Source organism: Balaenoptera borealis, assembly GCF_965194805.1.
Source record: "Balaenoptera borealis genome assembly, chromosome: 4".
Taxonomy (NCBI): domain Eukaryota; kingdom Metazoa; phylum Chordata; class Mammalia; order Artiodactyla; family Balaenopteridae; genus Balaenoptera; species Balaenoptera borealis.
The window spans coordinates 100,107,734-100,120,329 of NC_138861.1; the positions used below are offsets into that span (position 1 = coordinate 100,107,734).

Here is a 12,596-nt window from a genome sequence, read left to right on the forward strand (position 1 = left end):
TTCCTACTGTTTAACAGGAATTGGAGTTGCCTCTGGCTACCCGCTGCGTGGGTATGATGTAGTAACAATAAGGTTTGGATTTTTCGTTTAGACTGATGCCAAAATAATCCCCAAGCACACTCAGAGTTGCAAATTCTGTGATTCTGTGTTGAAAAATGTTGATAATACAGTCTTCATGTGGTCTCACTGCAGTTTTTTAAAACTACCTTTTGTAGGTTTTTATATCTTTTAGTATTATTGATGTTTATGGTTAGAAACTTAGAAAATGTAGACAACTAAAAAGAATAGACAAAAAGTTCACCTGTAATTTCAAATAATCTCTAGTATCAAAAATTATTGAAATCTCTTGTTTTAAGATATATCATGAACATGTTCGTGAATTTTAAATAGATGGATAATTTTGAATGGTTGCATAGTATTTTATTGTTTGGAGATGAACTAATTTATTAAGCAATCCCTTATGGTGGGGATATTTAGTCTTTTTCCTATTTTTTTTCACCATCATAAATTGTATGATAATTGACATATTTGTAGTTTTATTCTCATGCATATTATTTTAGAAATAGAAGGTAGATCAAAGAGTATGCAGTATTTCAAGGCTTTGGATCCATAATTCTTATGAAGACTGGAAAATAATAGCACATTTGCCACCTAAGTTACCTAAATTTATGGTAGGCAATGAAGAGTAGATTTATTGGCAATGAAGAGTGAATTTTCTTTTCAGTGCAGTACTCGACCAGGATTTTATTAGTTCTAAGACACAGTTTACCTTCTCAGCTATGGTAGCCATTTGTCATTTGCCATAAATCTGATGTAATAGCATGCAATGTAAATTATGGAATGCCATCCTGCAAACTTTAATAGTGTGCTTTGGCCTGCCATCTAGGTGTTGTTTCTCTCCCGTCTCTAAGTTTCTATATGTTAAAAGCATTCCATGTAAACCTGTGGAGACCCTACTTATATGCCTTTCCATTTCGAGATTTCTGGTTTAGAGGAGAATATCTCATAAGCAATGGTAACATATGTATTCCCCAGTTTTTCCATGTGCCAGTGTCATTGGCTTTGCTGCCTAAGACTCTGATTTCTTTTTCTTTTTTAAATTTATTATTTATTTATTTATTTTTGGCTATGTTAGGTCTTCGTTTCTGTGTGAGGGCTTTCTCCAGTTCCGGCGAGCGGGGGCCACTCTTCATCGCGGTGCGCGGGCCTCTCACTGTCGCGGCCTCTCTTGTTGCGGAGCACAGGCTCCAGACGCGCAGGCTCAGTAGTTGTGGCTCACGGGCCTAGCCGCTCTGCGGCATGTGGGATCTTCCCAGACCAGGGCTCGAACCCATGTCCCCTGCATTGGCAGGGAGATTCTTAACCACTGCGCCACCAGGGAAGCCCCTAGACTCTGATTTCTTTACATGGATACCCAACGATTTTCATCCACACAGTGGTTTCAGTTGGGAGGGGCTGTTGACTCAGAGTCATACTACATATCCCATCAGGGAGGTCCTGGAAGGCCAGCAAGTCAAATGAAGAGAAAGAGGTCAAAAGAGATGAAATGCTTTGCCTAAGCCAGAACCCAGATCTCTTGATCTACAGGCCAGGACTCTACCTACTTAAAAATTCTTTTTAGTGAAAGCCACTCTTTTATCTGAAATATTATTTGAATCAGTAGTGTTTTACACTTGATTGTGAAACATGATTCAAAACATCACAGAATCTTTTCTTTATTGCCCCTTGATTCATTTGGGTTATTGAGGGGGAAATGTACAGCCCCCCCCCCCTCCCCAAATCCCCTAGTCTTCATTTAGTAAAGCAGCTTTTCTCACCTCATAGGTATTTGGAAATCCTTTTAGGAAGATTCTTCTGGCTTACTTTATCTGAAAGAAAAATTAAGGTAGATACTACTAAGTCTCAAATGTAGGAGAAGGTAACGCTTTCACAGTTTGTAGTGTGATGCCAAACTTTTTCTTACTTTTTTTTTTAAGATTTAATTATTAATTAATTTATTTATGGCTGTGTTGGGTCTTCGCTTCTGTGTGAGGGCTTTCTCTAGTTGCGGCGAGCGGGGACCACTCTTCATCGCGGTGCGTGGGCCTCTCACTATCGCGGCCTCTCTTATTGCGGAGCACAGGCTCCAGACGCGCAGGCTCAGCAATTGTGGCTCACGGTCCCAGTTGCTCCGCGGCATGTGGGATCTTCCCAGACCAGGGCTCGAACCCGTGTCCCCTGTACTGGCAGGCAGATTCTCAACCACTGCGCCACCAGGGAAGCCCCTTTTTCTTACTTTTTAAAAATGTTTCCTTAGTGCTATTGTGCTAAGGTGTACTATGATTAGAGTGAATTCATTTTTGTAATTAAAATTAATTAATTTTAAGTTTAAAATTTCAACAGCTTATTCTAATGCTGAAAAGATGCCTAACGTTTCTTGCTTTCTCTCTTCCTTGATATGTTTCTAGCTTAAGAAGCTCTTACTGGCACCAGCCAACACTCAGCTAAGTTATAATGAATGCAGTGGCCTCAGTACCCACAACCATGCAAACCATAATCACAGGATCAGAACAAACCCTGCAGTTGTTAAGGTACAAATGTAAAGTTTTTTTTTAATACAGGAGGGGAAATCACAAGGGACTTTGGCTTAAAGCTATAAAATAAACAATAGGTTTCTATGTGTTAATTCAGCTGGAATCCTGCAGCGGCTTCCTAATGGTGAAACAGATTATGAAATGGGTTTCCAAAAGCAATACTCTACCTATTTTAAACTAGGAAGAGTTCATCAACGCTTTGTCTTTGGACGATTGAAATGAAAGTTCTACTGTCTGTTACTTCTTGCCTACTTTATTAATACACGCAGCAACGTGGGCTACAATACAATTTGCTGATAGTCTGGTATCATCTATGAGTGACTTTAAGATGCTGGATTGCCATTTTACCAGCTGTCTAACCTGAGAAAGATTGCTCTGGAATCACCACAAAAGATCTATCTCTGCCATTAATTGCATGGAATGCTGGCAATGACATAATTCGGTTAGCGGGCTGTATTAAACAATGTTTGTCTTGCCATTCACTGTGAGTGAAAACGGAGCGTTAAGGGGTACTTAAGAGAATTGTGAATACTGGGCTCCGGCAATCAGTGGCAAATTAAGGTTTAAACCGGCTTTTTTTTTTTTTTTTTATTCACAGTAAAGGCGCTGTAGGGTCTTGTTAGTTACATGTTGCTGAGTAGGAACATTGAAATGTAGGAGAAATGAAATAAAAAGCTGCATAAATGTCATTTAGGAATTTTAAATGTAATTTTCTTTCCTTGTTCTGCAAACAATTATTCACAGCTCATAGATCTAGTACACTTAGACTGAACACTTCATTGAAAATCTCATCTCTTCAGAAAACCTATATCCATTCTGATAAGGTTCAGTTCACCAATTTTAGCTTTCTTTATGCCTTGCTTTTAAGACCGAGAATTCATGGAGCAATAAAGCGAAGAGCATCTGTCAACAGCAAAAGCCACAAAGACGTCCCTGCTCGGAGCTTCTCAAGTATCTGACCACAAATGATGACCCTCCTCACACCAAACCCACAGAGAACCGGAACAGCAGCAGAGACAAATGCACCTCCAAAAAGAAGGCCCACACACAATCTCAGTCGCAACATTTACAAGGTAGGCTGTGGACCCAAACACAAGCTGCGGATGAGGGCGCAGAGGGCAGGGCAAGCCTGCACTGGGCTGAGGAGACCCAAACTTCGGGCTTCTGTTCCATTGGTGTCTCTCTTGAAGGAGAACTCAGCACTTTATGATAGCTGGGGGAAAAAAAATCCTTCCTTGGACACAGGTTGAACATATCCTATTTAGCTGAGATACAGCCTAATTCACAGTCACCAGAAGGCACCTGAAATGTTAGCCGGGTGGGGAGCCAGGGGTGGTGCAGAGGGAATTGCAACATCAGATGAGGTTTGTAGGAACCTCTGAATTGCTGAGACAACTGAAGCTCTGAGCAAGCCGGGCTAGCCAATTCATGAAAGAGCTTTTATTTTTTTCCCTTCCAATAATGGAAAAAAAAAAATGAGGCACTGTTGATTTGCTTGCTGTCTATCCCTTATGAAATAGTAAATAGTATTTACGCAGTCTCTCATTTATGATGTGCATTCTTCTTTTTTCTAGACTACATGGTATACTCACAAATTTTATTTTGTAAATAAGGATTTGGAAATTCCTGGATATTTAAAAAATTTGCTTTCTATTTAAAAAATATAAGCTTATATTGCACTAAACATCTGGGGTGATTTTTATTGTCCCCATACGTTACTAGAAGGCTGATCCTCCTGAGGCAGATCAGGGTGATTTGGGGAAAATCTCTGTTAGCAAAGATACATTTTCTTTCTTTCTTTCTTTTCTTTCTTTCTTTCTTTCTTTCCTTCTTTCCTTCTTTCTTTCTTTCTTTCTTTCTTTCTTTCTTTCTTTCTTTCTTTCTTTCTTTCTTTCCTTCTTTCTTTCTTTCTTTTTCTTTCTTTCTTCCCTCCTTTCTTTCTTTGTCTTCCTTCAAAATATTCTAATTGTAGAGGCCCAACGAGAGCCTGTAGAAAGTTGCCGTTGCTTTAAAATATTTAACTTCCACGTCATCTGTACCTCTGACTTTGTAGTGGAAGTAGACACGTTCTAAAATAGCAGTTATAAACATCCACCTCTTTTTTTTTTTCCCTTTTGTTTCCCCAATTCCCCTTCCAGCTGCAGAGTGGTAGCCCCTGATCCCTGTTTTGAACCATGATTATTTCATACAGGTATGCTGTTGCTGCTGCTTTTAATACGTCTTTTCTTCTCCAGTGTTTTGAATTTCCCTCTCTCATCCCTACCTCACCATAAACCTGGGATTTTCATATTCCTTTAATATTTTTAATTGGCTCTCAATTAGATTTTCCCTGGTGGATATCTCAAAATCACCGTCCATCCCTTTCTGTCCGTTCAAGGAAATATATTTATCAAAATGGGCCACAGTCTCTCAGTTTGCTGCACCCTGACTGGCCTCTCACATGCATGTGCTGGAACAGTTTTCTCAGTGCAGAACCAGACGTGCTGTGGGATTCTAGTGGGTGACCTGAAATGAGGAATTCACTGGGCTACACCCCACATGGTGCTGGTCATATGTTCATTTTCTGGAGCTGAATCTGAAGCCTCAAACTTGCTGGAACCCTGTAGTCAGTGAACCTAGTCCAGCAACACATGTTTTAAAGTGGGGGGTTTTTTGTCTTTTTTAAAAATTTTACTTGGTCCTTTTGGATTTCGAGGGTTTATTAATTTTGTCAATCCATGTACCACTAAATATTATTGTAATCTGTTACAAACCATGGCAGTGAAGAACTAAATTGGCCTGTGAAAGACATATACTTTAGATAAAACCTGCTGTATGTAGGGTTTGTTTTTTTTTTAAGGTATATATCTGTGGTGAGGCATCAAAAGTATATCCCAGAATAGAACAAAGCTTGTTAAACAACAACAACCAAAAAAAAAAAAAAAAAAATTCCTGTAGTTACTAGAGGTCTAAAAGAAAATAAACATGCAAACATGGCTGGTTGTTAACAACCAACAGGAAATAAATGCTGGGTTTCAGGGATTATTTAAATTATTATTCAAAATTTTAATGTAGAAAATATATGAACAATTAGAGACAATTAACTAAGAGGATTTTCTGAGGTTGCCTTATTGAACATATTGTCATTTTTTTTGCACGGAGCTTCACGTGTGCTCTCTGTACCATTGTAGGGTCCATTTCTTTTCACTTCCCTAGGATAATGGTCTGGACTTGGGCGATTGTATGGTCCCATTTATTCATTTATTGATTCATTTACTAATGCAGTCATTCATCAAAGATATCATGATCTTCATGAAAAAGATTCATTCCTGTCCTCAAGGATCTTAGAGTCTCTGGTCTACCAGTCATTGCAACAGTGTGGATTAAACTTCCAGTAAACCAAATCAAAGCTCCTCTAGTGGTAGTTTTTGTGAGCGTGGGCTTATTTTGGGATTAGATTCTGGATTCGCTTTGAAGCTGTGCCCTTCCTGTGGCCCTCATTTCCTGTTTGCATTTTGTCCCACGAAATATGACCACTGCCTGTTCCTTTCCTTCCATTGCCATAGGCCTTACTTTTACCCAACTATCAGAATTTGGGGGATCTTCCTTTAAGCATTCCAGATAGGCTACCCTACACCTTGAAAACTGGAATTTCAGTGACTGATTTTCAATGTACATTATTGTGTGACATCGCACATATTCATACCTGGTGATATTTTGTATAGAACCTTTATGTGTTATCTTAATTATTAGTTGAGCACCATAGAAGTTGGTAAAGTTCCTTCATAAGTGTGTTCTTTTTGAAAGGCTCATTATGTCAGACATATTAAAAAGTTAATGTCAAATCAGTTCATTTATTGTTATATCTGAAAAAGCCAATCAATCAATGTACCTAATTTGCACAAGACAGCATGAGCTTCGTATTTCTGGATGCACATTGGATAGATGATAAACCATACAATTGTTTAAAAACGAAATCTAAATCTACAAATTAAATGCTATGTAAATACTACTTGTATATGTAAATGCTATTTGTCCAAGTAAAGTACCTAATTTCAACCTAATTTGGACATAAATAGTATTTTCACATTTCAAAGGGCCTTAATTACTGGTGTTGATTAATTTCCTTTAATATCTATTGAACGCAATTCCTTTTGATAATAGGGGAAAGAAAACATATTCAGGGCCCGACTCTGCCAGTAACTAGTTTTATGGCCCTGGAAATATCATGCAGCATCTTAGGTCTCAGGTTTTTCATCCATAAAATAAGAAAGTTTATTCTAAAGACCTTTTTGGTTTCAAGTCCATGATTTTCATTACATAAATGACTACCTCTTGACCTTTTGAAAGTAGTTATTTTAATGAAAGAAAGTTGACAAAATCTACATACATATAGAAATATCTTTATAGATAAGCATATATATACGTAATATGTGGACGTATATCCCAAGTACGTTTCTCATCATGTTTTCCCCTCCTTCTGTTCAAAAGACAAGACTGCCAAGGAGAAGCAATTGAAATTTTGGAGTGAGAAGATTCTTACTCCACCCTTCATAACTGGGAAATGCCTCCTGTAGGAGGGTAAGATTTAGGAAGCAGAAAAAGAAGTAGATGAGCTCTCTTTGCAAGTCTATAGGTCTCTCAACTGATAAACAGTAGTCTTCCTTTAGTTGTCTATCAGATTTGGGGATCTGAAGGCCTTTTAAACTATCTGGGTCAGTGTCCACAATTTGCCATAATCTCTCACTTAATTGTCAGTGAATAGAATAGTTCTTGAGTGAGCTTTGGCCTCATAGAGATAACCTATTCTCAGGGCTAGATATAAAATTATACATTTTAGGAGAAAAATCAACTGAATATTCATAACGTTCTGTTGTCTTGTAGTTACTCTGCTGTTTTCTTGCCTAAACAAACCGTGTACTATATTCCAAATTAAAATAGAAAACATTATTTCTCTCTGATGGTCTGATGCAAATTTTGTATCCTTAACAGGGATGCTACATTTTGGGGAAAATTCTGTTTTCGTATGTGTTTTCAAATGATAGTTTACTGATGCAAATGTTGTTTGGAATTTGTTTTAGCATAATGGATTGTTGTCTGAGTTTGATCCAATATTCAGGGACTTCCTTACTTTAGTTTTCCGGTTTCCAGTTTCCAACTTGACTTGTAGAAAGAAAACAAATCTGAAAAACTCTCAATATTTCATAATTAGTTTCCTTTTTTTTCCTTTAGCCAAACCAACAACTTTATCTCTTCCTCTGACCCCAGAGTCACCAAAGTAAGTATTACGAAATGTAACCATTTTCAGAAAGGGAAGGGGGTTCTAATACATTTGGCTACAGCAACTCCATTTCAGTTTGTTTTTATAAATGTGCCATATCTTCCAGTGACCCCAAGGGTTCCCCATTTGAGAACAAGACTATTGAACGAACCTTAAGTGTGGAACTCTCTGGAACTGCAGGTAAGCCTTACATTTCACTTGGATCTTTTTGTGTGGGTGAGTCTGTATGTGAAATATATATTAGCGTATATTCTCTATGTGATTAATGAAATTCACAAAGAGTACAAACAACATTGGATAAGAAGTTATCTATAAATATTTTCAGTTGTTTATTTTTTTAAGAGGAGACGTTTATTGTGTGTCACACCTGGGCCAGACCCTCTGATATATATCATTGATTTGGATCCACAAATAAACCTATTTCCGATTAAGACACTAAAACTTGAGTAGGAGGAGAAATTAACATTTATTGGTCTTCCACTCAATAGATACGCCAAGCGTATAAGTGGTTTTAGCTGATTTCATAACGACCTCATGAAGATGGTGGTAGTATTTTTCATTTTTAAGATGAGAAAATAAGGTTCAGAGATGTTACGTAACTTGCCCAAGATTGCAGAGCTAGAAAGCAAAGAGCAAAGGTTTGAACTCAGCTTTACTAATTATCAATACTTCACTTGAAATATTTTCTTACTCTCCATTGTACTCAACAGTGTAATGCTCTCCTATATATATTACCATTTTTATATCTTTCCAGTAAAGGAGAAAAATGAAAATATGTCCATTCACCAAAACAAAATGTTCTTATATGTTTTAAACAAGAGCAATTTCCTTCACTGTTTGGACTTCTTAGTTTATCTGGCCAGTCTTACTTCACATTCTGAAGAGGAAGAAGCTTTAAAAACTTGAACTAACCCCTGAGAAACTTACAAATCCAAAGAGTTCCTAGGCAGACTTCTGAGTTGGCTGCAAATGGTACCTTTGCAGTAAGTGGTTAGGTTTAGGCACTTGAACCCCACCAGAAAGTGAATCTGAGGATGTCTGTACAAGAAGTTCCTAGGCTCTGGCCATTGCTGATAAGGGTAAAGGAACAGAAAGTTAAACAAATGCTTTCAGCCAGAACTATGGTGCCTACACACACCGTGGTCATTGTTACTAAGTTTAATTTCACCCTTTGAGTTTGCTAAATTACCTCCTTATGAAAGGTCTATTGCATGATTGCATGATTTGGTCAAGCAGTAGAGCAGTTAATTTCATGGTATTTATATATATTTTATGTGTGTGTCTGCAAGTATAAATATATCGTTATATAATAATACATGTACACACATGTATTCACATATAAAGAATATATATAACATCATTTCTTAAATAAATTACAATTACACATGTGATATAAGTAACTTGTGTGTGCGTCTATTATGTGCAGTAGAGGCCTTCTTGTCTGACCAATGAGTGAGTATTTGGTGGTTTTATCTAAAAAGTTGATTGAAGTATACACAGTTTAATCATTTCACTTTTGCTTAAAACATACGAATTATACATTCAAATATAAAATTTTTGGTATAAGACAGAGAGACCTTTGCACTGAACTTAAATGTACTAACTAGGGATCCATTCATCTTTCTGGCACAAACTTCACTAATAATGCATCATAGATGGTATTCACGTTTCGTTTCTTGCTTTTTGAAGGAAAATAATTAAGGGTATTTGTGTGGTAGTCTGAGTGCAGAATCATTCTAGGTTTTTATGATTTTTTAATATAAATCATAATCAGAATTCCTTATGTTTTCCCATACCATCCACCTACAACTAATTTGACAGCCCTTCTTTTAGTAACATACCTTTATCGGGTCTTTTAATAGAAAAAACTTTTCTTACTAATATTTTCTTACTAACATTCATTCAGTTACATAATATTTTATTATCTGACATAATTGCAGTCACCAGTACAATAGACATTAACGGATTTGGGAAAATACATTACCTTGGCTATAGTAACAACCAGCTGAAAGGAATCCATTAACTAGGAGTGTTCAGGATGCTGTAGGTGTAAGTTGCTTTGGTTTAGAGAGGATTGAGAAAGCTTCCACTGTATATACCGATACCAAGCTTTCCATTAAAGAAACATTTTTTTATTTTTCTCTGATTATAAATAATATAAGCTTACTATAAAAGATGTCCAAAATACAAACTAGTGGAAAAATTGTGTATAGTTCTAAATTGTTTTCTATGGATATTTTTACATCTGTGATCATTTTGTATATACATAATTTTGCATTCTGATTTTTCAGTTAACAATTTTTTTTTTTTAAATTAATTAATTTATTTATTTTTGGCTGTGTTGGGTCTTCGTTTCTGTGCAAGGGCTTTCTCTAGTTGTGGCAAGCGGGGGCCACTCTTCATCGCGGTGCGCGGGCCTCTCACTGTCGCGGCTTCTCATTGCGGAGCACAAGCTCCAGGCGCGCAGGCTCAGTAGTTGTGGCTCACGGGCCTAGTCGCTCTGCGGCACGTGGGATCCTCCCAGACCAGGGCTCGAACCCGTGTCCCCTGCGTTGGCAGGCAGACTCTCAAACACTGCGCCACCAGGGAAGCCCCAGTTAACATTTTAATAAGGAAGTTTTATATTATCACAGACCCTTTATTATCAGGCTTTTCTTAGTGTGCTGTATAACATTAGTTTGAGTAGGTACATGTATCAAAATGTATCAAAATTTAATTATACTTTTATTGTTACACATTTAGGTTGTTTTAAAGTGTTACCATTTTGAAATAGCATGCAGTGGAAATCTTTGTTCATAAATTGTTTAAATCTTATTTTTCTCAAAATAAACTACTAGTAGTTATTAACATGAATATAAGGATATAAATATCTTGGGGGCTTCTGATACATATTACCCCATTGCTTTCCAAAAGAGGTGTTTCCACTTATAGTCCTATTATCACTATGTGGATATATTTGCTTTATTACATCCTTGCTAGCATTGGGTATCTTCGTTTTTAAAACATTTTGCTCATTTATGTGTATAACATTTCATTTAAATTGCATTCCTTGTACTCATGAGATTATGGTGTTACAAAAAAGCACTTACTTTTATTTTCTTCTTGTCAGAAGTTTTATTATTTCTCTTACTGACCTAATTTTAAATATTTTAGTTATACATTTGAAAGGTTAGTAGGCTACACTGTTGAGAATTTATAGAAGATACTTTAAAAAAATACTTAGCATCCTAAAAATATATACAGTGGATTTATTTCTGTTGGTGAACCAGAATTCATCTTACTAGTTTAAACCCCTTTTTCTTAGTGCTTTGAAAGAGTATTGAGTACAATGGAAATCAATTTACCAACATATATAACATATATAATACCTGCTCTATGCTTGCAACACAGTAGGTCTTGGGGAATATATATCAAGCATAAGACATAGAGACTAATCCATGCAAAGCATGGACTATTGTACTTGGCTCATAGTAGGTGCTAAATAAATGTTCTTGTTTTTAAGATGTGGGCTTATAGTCAGTTGGGAAAGTAACACATATTGTCCAAGTAGCATGAAGGGAAAATATTATTTACTGTTTATAATGTTTTGCTACTTTCTAAAGAAGGTGGGCTCAGAGGTTGGTTTTTCGTTTGTTGAGCATGGTGGTAATGAGTGCAGATACAAATTACACAAGCTGATGTATGGCCAAATTGCATTACATGCAAGAAGGGAATTCTAGCTACAGGAAAATCAAGGGATGAAGAAGAACTTGGAGGCTGTAGAAGGTGGCTAGAAGGAGACGTTTGAAACCTGCTCGGAGGATGGTGTAGGGAGGAGGAGATTGGGGGAGAAGAGGGTTTTTTTTTTGATAGAGCTACTGTGTGTTTGAAGTGCTAGACAATGTGTAATGTTCATGACCTCCATCCCCACTAAACATCTTCAGTAAAATTTGTTGTGTAATAGCGTTTGGAGGATATGACAAACACTGATTGTGCCTCAAGAGAATCACCAAAGGGAGAAAATAAGCTTTCAAAGGGAACCCTGTAACATGGCTTCAAGTTAAATACCATGATTGTGCAAAAGATTGAAAAGAATTGTAGAGACAGTTCAGGACTGAAGGAAGCATTAAGGCAATACCATTAGGCAGTGAGTGACAGAGTTGATCTGTGGAAAGGAGTTTGGAGGAAATTGAGCGCTCCACTGACTTGGGGTGCCTTAAGGGAGAAAAATATTTGCATCTGATTTTTAAGTGTGTGGGTGGAAAGGAGAGGAGATATTGATGGAGCAGAAGATACTGTATTGTAAATTGAAACATAAAATTGCCAGTATTCAACATTTTTGACATACCAAAAAAATTGGCAGTTTCGTGTGATACTACCTGAACTAAGATACTTGAAAAGCTGCAAATCTCCAAATGAAAGTAGTCTATGATGATTTTTTAAAAAACAGACAGCACAGTTTAGTGAAGTTGTGCAAAACCTTGGCTCTGATATTGAACAAAACCAAGTTTAAATTCTGGATCTACCCCCATCTAGCTGTAAGGCCTTTGGTCAATCTAATTAAATTCTGTAAGACTCAGGAAGCTTATGTATCAAATGAAGCTGATCACAGTACCTGCATCTCATTGAGGCACTGTGAGGATTAAATGAGATAAAACATGAAAAAAGCTTAGTCCAGTGACAACATATGTGTTCAATAACTATTAGCTATTTAATTACTAATTCTACATTAAATTCGTTTCTGGAGGTCATTGTACCTTCCAGCTCATCTTTTCAACTTTTGA

General features: G+C 36.9%; 1 protein-coding gene across 5 annotated transcripts in view; it reads left to right on the forward strand.

Annotated features, from left to right (window-relative positions):
• PPARGC1A (PPARG coactivator 1 alpha) overlaps positions 1-12,596 on the forward strand; it is a 466,423-nt gene that overhangs the window by 424,790 nt on the left and 29,037 nt on the right. For all 5 annotated transcript variants that reach the window (XM_082389218.1, XM_082389214.1, XM_082389217.1 and 2 more), the window contains exons 4-7: positions 2,448-2,570; positions 3,442-3,646; positions 7,785-7,830; positions 7,940-8,013. In XM_082389218.1, coding sequence (XP_082245344.1) covers positions 2,448-2,570; positions 3,442-3,646; positions 7,785-7,830; positions 7,940-8,013 — 448 coding nt within the window. The remainder of the gene's footprint in view (positions 1-2,447; positions 2,571-3,441; positions 3,647-7,784; positions 7,831-7,939; positions 8,014-12,596) is intronic.